The sequence below is a fragment of the Aythya fuligula genome, chromosome 3 (genome assembly GCF_009819795.1).
Source record: "Aythya fuligula isolate bAytFul2 chromosome 3, bAytFul2.pri, whole genome shotgun sequence".
Classification (NCBI taxonomy): domain Eukaryota; kingdom Metazoa; phylum Chordata; class Aves; order Anseriformes; family Anatidae; genus Aythya; species Aythya fuligula.
The window spans coordinates 99406001-99421293 of NC_045561.1; the positions used below are offsets into that span (position 1 = coordinate 99406001).

At 34.2% G+C, this 15293-nt stretch overlaps 1 protein-coding gene across 1 annotated transcript in view; it reads left to right on the forward strand.

Moving 5' to 3' along the window:
- The window catches only part of TPO (thyroid peroxidase), a 41053-nt gene extending 26601 nt beyond the window's left edge, over window positions 1–14452 (forward strand). Inside the window, 6 exon segments of the mRNA XM_032185194.1 lie at window positions 3428–3686; window positions 4266–4436; window positions 5726–5963; window positions 10029–10237; window positions 10796–10966; window positions 14292–14452. Of these exon segments, the coding sequence (XP_032041085.1) occupies window positions 3428–3686; window positions 4266–4436; window positions 5726–5963; window positions 10029–10237; window positions 10796–10966; window positions 14292–14452 (1209 nt within the window).
- The last annotated feature ends 841 nt before the right edge of the window (window positions 14453–15293 follow it).

The window sequence follows — 15293 nt, forward strand, 5'->3', positions numbered from 1 at the left end:
ACTTGTTTGTGAAACTGGATCATTAAATAACTCCTCTCAGAGCTTAAACTTAAACTATGAAATGATAGATAAAAAAGAGATAAATAACAAATATTATAAAAGAATGTTTCATTCTAACATAACTCATGGCTATAAAGAGTATTGAATACTAAAGAGTATTCAGACTATTGACTGAGCCATTATAATGTGTTAATTATTTATTGGGAGTTGAACTTTCATACAATCAATCTTTATAAAAGTGTTTAGGTCTTCAATATCAGCTGTAAATCCTTTAATATTTACTATGGGAATTTCAAACAGCTGTATGTAGTACTTTAAGAGATTAAACACAATCAATATATTTGCCTGTTCTCTGTTTTAGGAAAGAAAGTCTGCTGAACCTAATGAGGAAGTAATATGAATTTCTATATCTCTTGCACCTAATTTGAGATTGCTTTTAACATGAACAAAAAAAAAAGATCTCAAAAATAGTATGAAATTACATAACTTATTTTCTATTAACTAATGTATGGATGAATTCCACTGGAGGTGGCCCATCCTGGAAGCAAATCCAGTCAGGATGCTTGCTGAGTTCATAAGGACATTTCAGAATCCCTGTTGCAATTCCACCTTCTGAATGAGAATGATGTTGCCTTTCACATAAAGCCTGTTTGACTTTGCATAGCATTTGTATTTGCAGGTCAAGATTTAGTTATTTTCTATACACAGTGTATAGATTCATCATGCTATGATGAATCCATACAAGGCCTCTTCTGACAGTGTTATTATTTAGATTCTCTCTGGATAATTACCAGATGTTTGATTGTATTGCTAGGAAATCAGAATTTTATTTTCTCTGACATGACTAAGTTAATAACATTTAAATACTGTTTATGCTTCTGTTACTATCTGGTCATACAGGCTATTAAAGTCATTTAAATACAGAGCACATGGCTTCTATTTAAGACAGTGCTCATTTTTCATCATTTTTTACTAAATTATACCTTTGAAACAATGACTGTCTTGAGACAGTAGAAATATTGACATTATTGATTAAAGTTAACTTTATGAGGTTTCTATGGAATTCTGAGTTGATTCTATGAGGTGCTAAATGTCTCTTAAGAGGAACTAGGATTACCACTAATCCACTAATGTCATAAATGTCACAAAGAGCTGAGATCACACCCAAAGTTAACTTATTCTTTATAAATAGACTCAAAAGAAGTAACAAATGGCAGCATGGTTCATTGTAGTTGCTTGTACTTTTTTTGTATAGAACTACCTCTTTCTGGTTCTGATTTTACTGACATATTTTTAGACGAGAATGTTACTTCTTTTCCACAGAAGAATCTCACCTGTGGAAGAAAAACTGTATTGAAGGAAGGTATTATGCTTATTTATGCCAAATGTGAAAGGGAAAAAACCTTTCAAATAATTCTTTCATAGCAGGGAGTGCATGCAAAATAATTTTAAGAAAAATAATTTTGCTGTTTCTGAGCTGTTTACACCTTCTTTAAAACTTGTATATGTGTCAGTTCAAACCTGTAGTGAGCCTCTCCTTGTTTTCATGCAGACAAATTTAGGTAAAGTATGTTCAGAGTCTACATGAAGGATGCTACATGCTACTTTGGATATGGTTCTGTCACATTCCAGATTCTTTCTGTCAGTATCATTTTTCTGCTTTATCACCTTAGTTTGTATTGTCTGAAGATCTACGTGATGGAGCTTTTTTTTAAACTTCATGTTTCCATCAAATATATGTCTCTCCTAGCTCAAGGCAGGTATATGACTCCTTTTTACCTTTAGCCTTTTAGTTTTCATGTCTAGAAACAACAATCCCTCTTTCCCTGTCAAGGAAACATAAAATTCAGATCTTGCCTCTGGAGCAAATGAAAAATCTGAATTGCCCTTTTGTTTGGGCAATCTGGCCTTTATGGGTTGCTTAGCTTCAGATTTCATTTACAATGAGCCAAAAAAATGAGTCATATCAGGATGTTTGTGTCCAGGGCTGATCTAGAGCTATTTAAGGTCTCTGCATGTCTGTTAAGATGATGGCAAAAAATACTTATATTCTTTTCTACCTATTCTTTTGAACTTGTGGGTACAGGTGCCTCGTTCATGCTTCTAAGTCACACTTAACCCCAAGTCAAGATGAATGAGACTTGGAAAACCTGTATTTCTGCCCTTTGTAGTAATGAAACAATATGTCATTATCTTGCCTATAAAAAACTAACTAAATCTAAAATTAGAAGGAATTGTTGCTTTGTAAAACCTTTGGGAATGTAGGAAAAGGTTAACTTCTCCAATGACAACGTGAGTATTAATTTCCAACAATTATTTAATTTTAATTTTAAGCTGTATTAAAGGACCAGCAAAGGGAATTCTAACTTATTCTTTCAAATAGTGTGTTTGCTTCATGACCTAACTTAATATATCTGAAAACATAAAGATTTTGTGAGCTCTGCCTTATGTGAAAAGTGTGTGAATTCTGAAGGGTCTTGTTTGTCTCTGTGTCATGTTTAAAATAAAGATACAAGTTTCTCATACAGTCATTTTGTGACATCTAGCTTTTCAGTATTCACTATACCAAGCTCAAAGTACATTTACTCAAAGTATATTTTACTGCACAGTGTATTGAATCTATAATGTGTTTTGTTGAATTCACTATGCTTCATATTCATCCTGTTATGCTTTATTGAGTGCAGTGTAATCTTTAGTCTATAATACTTTCATTTTATTTGGTACATTAGATCTTTTTCCACTTTTTTTTTTTTTTTTTTCTCAGTATTACCTATATGATTTTTTTGTCATGCGACTAATACTATCATATTGCAAAACATTTGTCAGAAAGTGTTTATCACCATTTTCATTTTTGAAGTGTGTTTTTTAGGAGTCTATAAATTGGCCTAAGTTTAGTATAAAACGTCTGCCAAGGGATTCTTGGCATCAGTATTTTAAAGTTTGGATATTTAAAATATTCAGTAAAGAGGATTTGTGTCACATATATATGTCTGAAAATAGAATCTGTTCCTATCAACAACCGTTCATGAATGTTTTTGTAGTAATCCATGCTTTCCTTTCTCTTTTTAAGGGCATTATAATTTATGCTATCACAATCCAGGTTTAGGAGCAGAGCTCCTAAGGGCTGGATTTACCCCCTTTGGACTGGAAGTGAGCAATATTGGTACTCTCTGCTGAGGATGGTTTGTCTAGCTTTTTAGGTAGGAGGTTAAAGGAACCTCATTAGTGTACTCAACCCTACTACTGGTTCTCTTCAGTCATTTTTCTACTGACTACAAGAAGTACATTATTATTTACCAACTCACTTGTTCATCATGCTAAATGCTTGGGAATAGATGAGTGATGAAAAAGGCATTCTATACATATAAACCTTTACTTTTCAACTATCAAAACACTGAATGATATGTTTCTTTTTCTTTTCTTTCAGATTATTACTTTAAGAGATTACATTCCCAAAATTATTGGTCCAGATGCTTTTAATCAGTATATTGGCCTATATACAGGTTATGATCCCACAGTAAATCCTACAGTTTCTAACATATTTTCAACAGCTGCTTTTCGTTTTGGTCATGCAACAATCCAACCAATAGTAAGGCGATTGAATGCACAGTATTTAGATGATCCAGAACTCCCAAATCTTCATTTGCATGAAGTTTTCTTTAGTCCATGGAGGCTCATTAAAGAAGGTATGTTTTTATTTAAACTGTTGTTTTATGTATGTGTGTGGAGAGTGGGGGCAGGGGGAATGGGGTTGTTTTGTTTGTTTCCCCCAGAATATTATAACTTTTAAGGTCACTGGTCTTAAGGTAAGAATAGGAACATTTATTTAATTACATCACTGATTTAGGCTGTTGAACAGGTTCCAGAGAACACTGGAACAATTATTTTAGGTAAATAGTCCACTAATTATTTTAGGTAAATAGTCCACTGAATCAGACAGAAATTACTCTCCAGATTAAATCAGTCAATTGACAATAAATTGATGATATCTTATATATATATTTTTTTTTGCATACATGTATTATCAGGTTTAAAATTTTCTTATACCAGAAGAAACAGGTGGAGCCTTTTCATAAGATTACCACTCTTATGTCAACCTGAAGCAATTTTTTGCATTTGTTTGAATATAAAAGGCTACGTGACCAATGTTTAAAAAAATATAGAGAAGCATACATACATTTACATACATTTACATACATGTTTGTTAAAAACATTCTAATGCTTTATATACATGCTCTGACATTATTTTATTTTTGTGTTTAAAGGAGGCTTGGATCCTTTGCTAAGGGGTCTTCTTGCACATTCAGCAAAACTACAGGTGCAAAATCAACTGATGAATGAAGAGTTAACAGAAAAACTGTTTGTGTTGTCCAACAATGGTTCACTTGATTTAGCATCATTAAATTTACAGCGTGGCCGTGATCACGGACTCCCAGGTCTACTGATTTTTCTTAAATCTACTTCCAATCAGTAACTGAACTATCACTGCTTGTATTTAGTATATAAGTTATTTAATAATAGGTTTTTATCAGAAAAGTAATACAAGTTTCTTTTAAGATGCTAATACTTTTGACTTTGATGAAAACAAAATATTGCCCAGCATTTCAAATTAGAATAACCTCTCAGTTCTGGAATGTGGAAGACCAGTATTGGTGAGTAGATGTGGGTATGCCTGGTGCAGGTACCTGACACTGGTTCTTGCTGAATCCAGCTCCAGAGGAGAGGGACTTTCTGTCTGCAGCAGCTACTTGAGGTCTGCAGGCTGCACCCTGCCTGTGAGAGAGGTCTATTTAGACACAACCTCATTGGCTGGACTGAGAGTAAAAGGTGTTAAGGTGTACTCAGGACTGGTATAAGTAGCTTAGTTAGATGTACACGTCACTTTGAGAAACATTACATTTTTATGCCTACTTTTTGCATTAGATTTCTTGGTCTGTGCACCCAGGGTAGAAATAAACTCTCAAGGACTATGAGCCTATCAGGTCACAGATGTACAAGTTTAGAGAAGACTGCGCTGGAGTTTAATTAATTTAATTATATTGGCTATTAAAATCTATGGTATGTTTGCAGTCCTGACGCCCTGCCTGATCAGACCACTTGTTTACATGAATAAGGAACAAATGCTGTTCTATGCTCTGAGCCTGATGGTCTACCCACTAGAAGTAGAACTGTCTGAAGATGTTTCTGGGTGACAACTCGCTCCACTTCTCCTGTTAAAGCTGTGTGATGCTGTAGCTAGGAACGTGGCCCTGGACAGTACAAATAAAGTCTGACTCCAGCCTAGAGTTTAAAGCTCTCGGCTACACTACAGTAGAAATAGTTTTGGTCTTCAGGGCCAAAATGCAAGTATTGTTGGGAGGTGGGGGAAGTTAATTCCAGTGATGCAAAAGAATTGTATATATATGTCAACACAAAGTGTATGTTTCTGTTTAGATTATCTCAAAAATAACCCTTTATTATCATGTTTTCATTGCTTAATAAATATTGGAGAACTTAAAACCTTGTTTTCCTTCACAAAAATGATGTGACATTTGCATATCTTGTTGTTTCAGATCCTGCCATAGTTTCTCCAATCAACTTAACCAATAATAATAGGTCTATTTTTAGACATAACTGTCCATAATAGAGATTAAGGTTGCCAGAATCCAGTGATTTTAAATTTATTAATTTAAAATATCTTGTTTAATAGCCAAGTCTAATCTTCCTTTTAACATCATATTTATAGGTTATAATGACTGGCGTGAATTCTGTGGCTTACCAAAACTGGAAACTCAAACTGACCTGAATACAATAATAACTAATCAGAAAGTCACTGAAAAAATCATGGAATTGTACCATAATCCTAGCAATATTGATGTTTGGCTTGGTGGTTTAGTAGAAGACTTTCTTCCAGGTGCTAGAACTGGTCCCCTGTTTGCATGTATAATTGGGAAGCAAATGAAAGCACTAAGGGATGGTGACCGGTAAGTTGTTTCATGCTGTGGAATCATTTGTATACTAATCAAAACCAATGGTCATCTTACAGATATGTGAGGCTACTTCCCAAAATGTAAGACAACATGATGCTTATAAGTATTTTAAACAAATTCAATGCTGATTACTAATTTTTATCCTAGTTCCTCTGGGATTTGTTGGGTGAGCTCTTGCTTTTTCTTCTTTAATCTGTATATAGTTTCAAATTAGAGATTAGAAACAACATAGAAACAACTTAGAGATTGTTTCTATGGTACTAAGATGACCAACTTTATACTTCTGATGGAAATGCAAGGTGCCAACATCAGTTAATTGTGCCGGGGCAATTAAATTCTGTGTGGATGGATGTAGCACTGTACAGTCTTAGCTATCCAGTCCCTGAGGGCTGCACTAGACTCAGGGTCCTTAACTGGAAGGATGTTAACACTTTCCACAGCAAACAGCAGATTCAGAAGAGAGATTTGGAGAGATGTAATACAGACTTTCTAGAAAGGTTAATAAACACTAGGTAGTTAGTCTTATGGGATTCAGGAATGCAAAGTACTCCCAGAACAGCCTTAACAGACAGAGGAGAGGATCTTCCTTCACCTAATCCTGCACAAGTGCCACCAGTACAACACTCCACACCAGGAAGGCAGCAGAAATGCAGTTTCAGGCCACAAAAGGGTGTGAGGTGTTGCTTTATCATATTTCTGTTCCTGAAGAAATTACAAAACCAACATATTTTTCTTAATTTCCGTGATATATACTTATGGCAGTAATTTTGAATCTCCTGAGAGGACTAATTTTAAACGACTTACACCATGCTAGCGGTGGTGTTTTAAGTACATCTGGTCCTTCCTCTCACCTTTACACTCTTCTCATAAGTCACTGTTGTGGAAAGAAGCCATTATGTAAATAAGCATCCGAGGCAGAATTTAAATCTGAACTTTTAAAAATGTTAATTAATTAGCTCACAGGAAAAACCAATGTTAATCATAAAGGTGGTATCTTATTAACACAAACTGTATAGACAGCAAACATTCCACTCAACAGAGTTAAAAAAAACGGTTGTAAGTTTTCTGCCCCTATCTGGGGAAGGATATCTATTGGGGTCCTTCTAGACTTGCTTCTATTTTTCAGTGTCTTATGATACTATTAACATTAATTAAACCTAAGATAATTTAACATGTTAACTCCAAATTGTGAAAAGAATATTTCTAATGTTAAATGAATTCCCCAAGGTTCTTTCATAATTTTTTAATGACAGCTAACCTAAATGTGAAATGATATTCAGTTATTGAGACTATGATATGGAACTATTTATGAAAGTTAGGAGGGTATAAGGTTATCATTGTCTCACAGTAAGAGTAAGAATGGAAAAGTCTAAAATTCATTGCAGTGACTTGTCACATGCTGTATTGGATACTACCTGTGTCTGCATTAGCAACACTACATGCATACCAGCATCGATGTGTCAGTAAATAGGAATTTCAAAACATCTTTTTGAACATATTGGTTTAAGTTCATAAATCATGGATAATCAGAATTTTTGACTGACTTCATCCTCATAGCCTTAAAATCTTCAGTCAAATATGACAAAATATGTCATATATGTCAAATATGTCAAATATGACAAAATAAATGGATTTCTTTTTCTAATGTATTAAACCCAGGCCCTATCTGGTCAAATCACTTGGTCACCTGGAACCAGTTGTTTCCATTCCATTGGATGTTATTTTATTTTTCTGTTCCTTCCTGCTCTGAATCTCTCTCTAATCTCAGAATTTGTAATGACTAGATGAAAGGCCTGTAGCTGACTTTGCCATTTGCATAGGGATTGTGCAGAGGATTGTGCCTCTATTTAATTTTATGTTATTCTTCTTGTTTAGTCTAACCCTCTAAAATTCACTTGTAAAATTTTGGTGATCTGATACATATCTTCTGGAGCAACCTTTGTTAGAGCAATCCCCTAGCTGCTGGGTAGATTAAAAAATAATGATCTGCTCAAGCCTTCTCAGCAGCATAGACAAAACTGAATTTTGTGATGAAAGTAGAATAAGTTTTAATGTACATGAAAGAAGAAACTAGAAAGTGCAGGGGAACTGAGTGAAGCAAAGCCTTTGACAGCTTTGGGTATGGGAAAGATTCTGTAAGTGTCAGTGACCTTTCAGGATGTTCTGGGAAGTCTGGGGTCACTGTGTAGGTAAGAGGCAGAAGGAATGTGCCATTTATTTAGTTTTTTCCCCTCTCTCTCCAGGCCCCCCCTCTCTCTTCCGTGATTCTTATCACAGTGCTCCTGAAGTATAGGACATTCATCCCATCCCTGGTCCTGTAGATTCCCTCCTCCTCCAACACAGGCAGAGTGGGACAGGCTTCCTCCCAAACTATTTTACCATACGCAACTATTTTCCTGCACCTAAGGCTTGTTCTGCAAAATTTCACATGCACTTAGCTTACTTAACCAAGTTTTATGACTCTGAATGACTTTGCACTTCTGAGAAAACTGTTGACAGCAGGGTGCAATTTGTCCTGAAAACCCCTACGGGGCACGTCACCAGCCCCTACGTTCCACAGAACACAAACAGGATTATCAGACTTCTCATTTGCATGGTACCATTTCAAAGGGCTCATATAAATACCACACATATGCAGGTTTTTTACAGGGTCCACTGCTCTTCTTTTCCAATTAGAGGGGTGTAAACATGAAAACCACAGACAGCCCTTACTAGAAACCCCAGTGTTGATCCCCCAATATTACAGATACCCAAGTCTTGTGTTAATCCTGAGTTCAATTGGTTCAATCCTGAGTTCAATTGGTTCATTCATTGTCTACTGGTAATGGTCTTAGACCATGTTGGCTCAGATCCTGCCTGCCTAGTGGTGGGGAAAATAATAACTGACCTGACTACCACAGGGTACTATCTTAGCAATTTAACATTGCTTGATAGTGTTTAATATATAAACAGAGGTGTGTTATCAAATTAAAAAAAAATAAAAATTGCTATTCATGATGTCTCGATGTATAAAATTAAGTCAAATACACTCTCTGTGATCTTTCATAGAGTTGCCCCATCTTTGTTATAAAAATAATAATATCCTGTTTATCTTTTTCTTTCTTTTCTCTTTCTCACTAAGCTTTTTATATTTATATATATTTGTATGTGTGCATGTACATATTATACATACATATTATTTATATGTAGTATTATTATATAGTATATATACTATAATATAGTATGTACTGCATGATATAACATAATATAAAATAAATAGTATTATTATATATTTAATTTGTAATATTTTCTATATATTATACATACTATATATTATGTATGCATATACATTGATATGGTGCTGCAATACTAGCACTGTTTTTTCATTTCTGCCAGCATGTTTCTGACCTCACAAAATGTAAGATGCATTTCATCTCTCCATTTTGTATGATCAAAATGACACTTGCTGTCTGTAAATATTCTGCTATAGCTAATGTACATACCCACATCTTCTTAGCAAATGGAGAACTGAATGGAGATATACAAAGTAGCATTCAGCAATACCTGTTTTCATAGCAACAATTCTGTAATAGCAAGAAGAGTTCAAATGTATGGGTATCTATTATGGCTGCTCCTGTGATTAGCTGTAATACATATTTAGAACAATTTATGAATGCTGGTTTGCATGAGATTAAGTATCCAATTAAAATAATTTATCTTCAAGAATTTTTCTCTCAATATTATTCTTCAAGAATTTTTCTCTCAATATTATAACTTTTGTGGTTTTCTATCATTACTGAAGAATGATTCTGCATCTGTGAATAATTAATAGTTTTACCCATCTGACTTTAACAAGACATCTGAGGTCACCAGTACCATGGACTCACACTAGCCTTGCCATGGCTTGTATTTTGGGTATGCAAAACAGCATATTATGGAGTTTAAATTTATTATTGTTGTATCCACCTACATTTTGCTGTAATTCTTATTTTCTGGTCTCTTACGTAGGATACTGTGAAAGCAAGAATAATCAGCTCTTTGAATTTAATCTCTTCAAAATAATTCTATCAACCTTTCCAGATTCTGGTGGGAAAATGATAATGTTTTCACTGAAGCTCAAAAACATGAACTCAAAAAGCACTCTTTGTCCCGCGTGATTTGTGACAACACAGGGATTTCTGAAGTGCCAGCAGATGCCTTTCAACTTGGAAGATTTCCACAGGATTTTAAACATTGTGGCTATATAGAGGGGATGAATTTAGAAGCTTGGCAAGAAATCTATCAGGAAGGTAATCTAGTAATTAACTTTTTTTTTTTCCTTTTTTCTTTCTTTTTTTTTTTTTTTTTATTCTGATGGGAGGATAAGTAATCAGCAGTTAGAGCACTGACCATGGTTACTGCAGGTCTTGAGTTCTTGGTCTGTCACAAACTTTTAGCATTTCTATCACTTTGAAATGGGGGTCTTGGTCTTTGTCTCTTTCAAATATCCCCTCTATATCAGGTTACTGTTTGAAGCTTCACCTTGATAACATGAATGGTTTTGTGAGATACCCAGACATTATGGTAATTGAGGCAGGAGTTCTTGGACAGATAAAAATACATTAACTAAGATTTCTGTTGAGCACACTGTTAGAAGGTAATGTTAATTTTACAATAATTATAAATTGATCATGAGTTATTCCATATAAATTCTTTGTCCAGAAATAAAAAATAAAACTCTTGATCATCTTAAAACATGTGAGTAATTTCCCTTAATTTAATTTGTAGCAATAATGGAGAATAATGTCAATTTTTGATGATAAGCTGGGATTTTTTAATTTTTTTTTTTTATTTTATTTTATTTGTAGAGGAAACATGTGGAACACCAAAACGGGTGGAAAATGGTGATTTTGTATACTGCTCGGAATTGGGAAAATCTACAGTGACTTATTCTTGTCACCATGGATTTCAGTTACAAGGAGAAGAGCAATTAGCTTGCACAAGTAAAGGATGGAACTTTCAGGCTCCTGTTTGTATAGGTATATCTCTCTCTATATATTTTTGTTTCTGAAATTTCTAAAAGCTAAAGTCTATCACAGTTTATTAGAAGTAAATTCCTTTCTATGTTGTCCTGAAATGCATGGTTTAAAAGTCTTTTTTACTTTGTGTTCCCTGGAAGTATGTATGAATGAATCTTATGGATGTAGTTCACAAGATTAAAAGACAGTCAGCATTCTGTGTTTATAGGTAGGATGACACAGTAACGTGAAACTTCCTTGATCCAGCATTGCTATCTTAATATCTTCCCATCCTGATTCAGCAATCAGGTTGATGATAGGGAAATGTCATTTGAAATTACCTAATTAAGAAAAAATGAGTAAATTAACAACCAGTAAGGAAAAAAAATAATTAAAAAAAATAATTTAAAAAAGACTTATACATTGCTTCCTGCTACATTCAATAAAAATCAGACTGTTGTCATTTTTCTGCAGTTGCTTCAATGGATGCTCTAGACGGAAAGTGAACTCTGCACCAGTAGTTGGTGTATTATACTAATAAGTTAAGCAAAGTTGGCAAAGAAAAAAAAAATGAATACAAGTGAAATTAAACAAATTATTTATCATTCTGTTCCAAACTCCCTCTCTCTTCACTCCAGTCCATGAAAAGATTTGCCAGAAGTGAATTATTTCTACAGGTAGAAAAGTAGAACAAGTAAGAAATCATTAAAATCAGTTCATTTCATGAACAGTTTCAGAGGAATGATTTCCTGTTAATTTAATTATTTTTGTAATCTTCTCTCTTCTTTTAATCTTATTTTTGCTGTTGAAAGGAAGAGGATAGGGAGAAAGAGAATGTGGCGAATGTTTCATTACAAGACTTCCACTCTTCACAGCTATGAAGTATGAAGTCTTGCTCTGTTCATATTTCAAATAAGTGCTTTTAATGATATATATGTATATATATGTATATCTATATGCATACTCTGACTGTTCAGAGTTATGAGAGCATGAGAGAAAATGAAACCTGAAAAGGTTGTATTCAGGAATATATTATGGATGGTGGCAAATTAATTTAAATGCAAGTGCTGCAGCTGATCTGCAATAAAGTCTGCTTATCAGTATTTCTGTGACAGCAGAATAGAAAGCTATTCATTCTAATTGTATACCTGGTATATAAAAAGTCAAATGAAATTTGCAGCTCTTTCCTTTATTCAAATCCTATTTATCCGCTGAATCCCACCCACATAAATACCATATAAAGAAATAAAGCTGTTAAATGAATTATAATAAAATCTTTTCAATAGTTTAATGTTCTGGCAGCAAACTGAATAAATAAGTTATATGAATGAATCATTCCTTGTCCTAGTTTCTTTTAATATGTTCAGCAATGTAAACAAAAGACTGTATATCTGCTATAGGAAAACAGGCTGCTGCATATATTAAATAAGCAATGCCTTTATTAAAAGAAAACCATCAAAACCCACTTATGCAGATGCTACTTGAGTTTTACAGTAGAAAGCACTTTGTTCCATGTATGTCTGTGCAATGTGTTCCCATTCTTTTAAATGTTCAGCAAATCAGGAATAAGTCAAGCAATATAATGAGGAGGATAGAGCTTAGCATTTCTGCAGATGGTTTCAAAATTACATGCTGCTCTGGAAAAGACAGAGTGGCCTGCTGGCAAAAGCATAGGAATTTGAGAGCTGTTAATTTCTGCTTACTAACTTTGGCTTTGACAGAAATCATTTCTATTGATTCAGGAAGTCATTTAGTGCTAGACTGTACTACCTTTATATTAAGTGTTATCTTACATTGGATAGATAACTGTGTTTACTTTGCTTCAGTAAAGTACCACTATCTTTGAGCAGTAGTGTAGGCTAGTGAGATCTGACATACACTATTTGGTGGTCATAGAATGAGTTGGTTAACAGATAACATGACTATGGGCCTACGCAAGCTGAAATAGCACCTTTGAGTTACAGTGCAGATAAAGTGTGTTCAGGTTTTTCCTTCCCAAAGATGAAACCAGTGGAAGTTAACCTAAAATGTGGTCTTGAAGTGTGTAACAATTAAGGAAAATTAATAACTCCCGAACAACAGACTAGTTTCCTGCTTCATGGCCTTTCCTGAGGCATTATGGGAGATAGTTCTTAAGGATTCATAAATTTAAGATTATTCCTTGAATGATTACTCTTTTGACTGTCTCAGTTGACAGTTAGATTTGGACACAGCTGCAGCTTTGTGTTAAAATTTAAGAAAGGATCAGGTTTGATCCCATTTCCAATGACAGCTTTCCGTAAGTGGTCTAAGAGACAATGCTAAGCTAAGCCAGTAAATTGTTTTTATGGGATCAGTTTCTAATACTGATGAAGAAAGAGTTACTTACACTGAAGTAGCAGATCAAACATTGTGGTAGGTGAGGAAGGGAAGTAGTATAACAAAAAAGAGAAGTTACTGAAGGCTATTGCCCACGTATTGGCTTGCAGTCCTTCCCAAGACAAGGGGTCTGAGACATTGAATAGGCTGACAATTATACAGCACTGATGGGAAACCATCTAAAGCAGTGCTGGACATCTACCTTTAAGTAACCAAATGAAGACTGTAAGCAAAATTACACAGAAAGAAGAAAGAGAAATAAGGAAAAACTGCATTCTTTGCCTCATTGGGTATTTTCTTTCTTTCACACTACACTGACTCCCATTTCATTGCATAATAAGACTGTGAAAGGTCTTGAATGGCCTCAGAGAAAATATGTTTATATACGTCTTCAAATGGGTGATTGTTCATCTGCTCATCATTCTGCCAAGATACTGCCATTTCACAGAATTTACGTAGCTTCTAGGAACAACCATTTTTGCAGTAATATCACAGATTACTGTTATAAATTTCATATCCAAAGCTAATCTGAATGCTTGACTCCTCAAAATTATACCTAGAAGTGTATAGAACCATGTCAGTGTTATTGCTTTCATTACTGCTTAAAGCACAGTATGAAGAAAGTTTATAGAAGAACTAGAAGTCTTAGGACACAAACACGTTCAAGAATTGTTCTCAAATATATGGTTTGTATTTTTGAAAATTCAGCTTGGTTACATTTATAGCTTCTTGCAGATTACCAAAATAAAATCTTTATTTTTCATCATTTTCAGCTTAAAAAAAAAAAAAAAAAAAAAAAAAAAGCATGAAAAAGGAAGTAAAAACAACTTTGCACTTTAAACTAACAGTGAGGACCTTTGGCAGTATCAATGTCAACCAAGTGTGTGATAACTTTCACTTCCAGATCCTTGTAGTGGGAGTGTATAAGAAAGTAGTAATCCCTATCTAATTTATGATGATTATTGATCATTGTGTATTTATTTTGCAGACATCAATGAATGTGAAAATGAAATTAATCCACCATGCTCTCCATCTGCTAAATGCATTAACACTAAAGGCAGCTACAAATGTCTCTGTACTGATCCTTACAAGCTGGCAGAAGATGGAAGAACGTGCACTGGTAATGCCTGTAAACCTATTGTCCATTAAGATTTTATCTGTTCTTTTTTTTTTTTTTCTTTTCTTTTTTTTTTTTTTTCTTTTTTTTTTTTTTTTTTATAATGCTGTAAAAATCATAAAATTAAGATCTATGGAAAAGCTGTCAACATACTTAAAAAATCTATGCACACAGTCTTAGGTACAGTCAGATTCTGTAAAATAAATGAAGGTACTGAATAAATAACACAGACACAGAAGTAAGCTTTCATTTTCCATTCTTGTTGTAAATAAACCACTATTTCCTGAGTGTTTTTATGAAGGGATATCTAACCTGTCTCAGTTCTAATTAGTATCCAAATTCAGCATCTGAAACAGATAATTTCCACCTATTACATTCCCAAACAGTCAGTCCTTTTAGGGATAGCATAAATTATGCACTTCCTCCTTTTTCATCATTTCAGCACATCTGGAAGCTGTATTTGGCTTTAAACTCTATGTTGGGAGCTTGAGTGTAGTTACACACTGATGCTGAGTAGTACCCGTTCTGGGGAAACAGGGACTAGATCTCTAAAACTCCATGAAAACCTACAGTGGGAACTCAAGTAGATGAATATTTTCCTTGCCAAAGTGCCCAAAAGAAACAAAGAAACTTTAAAGTGCTCAAAACTTGCATATTCAGTGCTGTATGCCACACAACTATATGTGAACTATGAATCTCATTGAAGGCACATTTCTTGTTTCCTGTTTCAGTGAATACCCTGGTTGTGATGTGGGATTGAGCTGTCCATTGTTGTTAATTGCACAAAGAAAATACAGGATAATAATTCCCCAGCAAAATATATTGTCTCACAAACAAACAAGCAAACAAACAAAATACTTCAATGATATGATG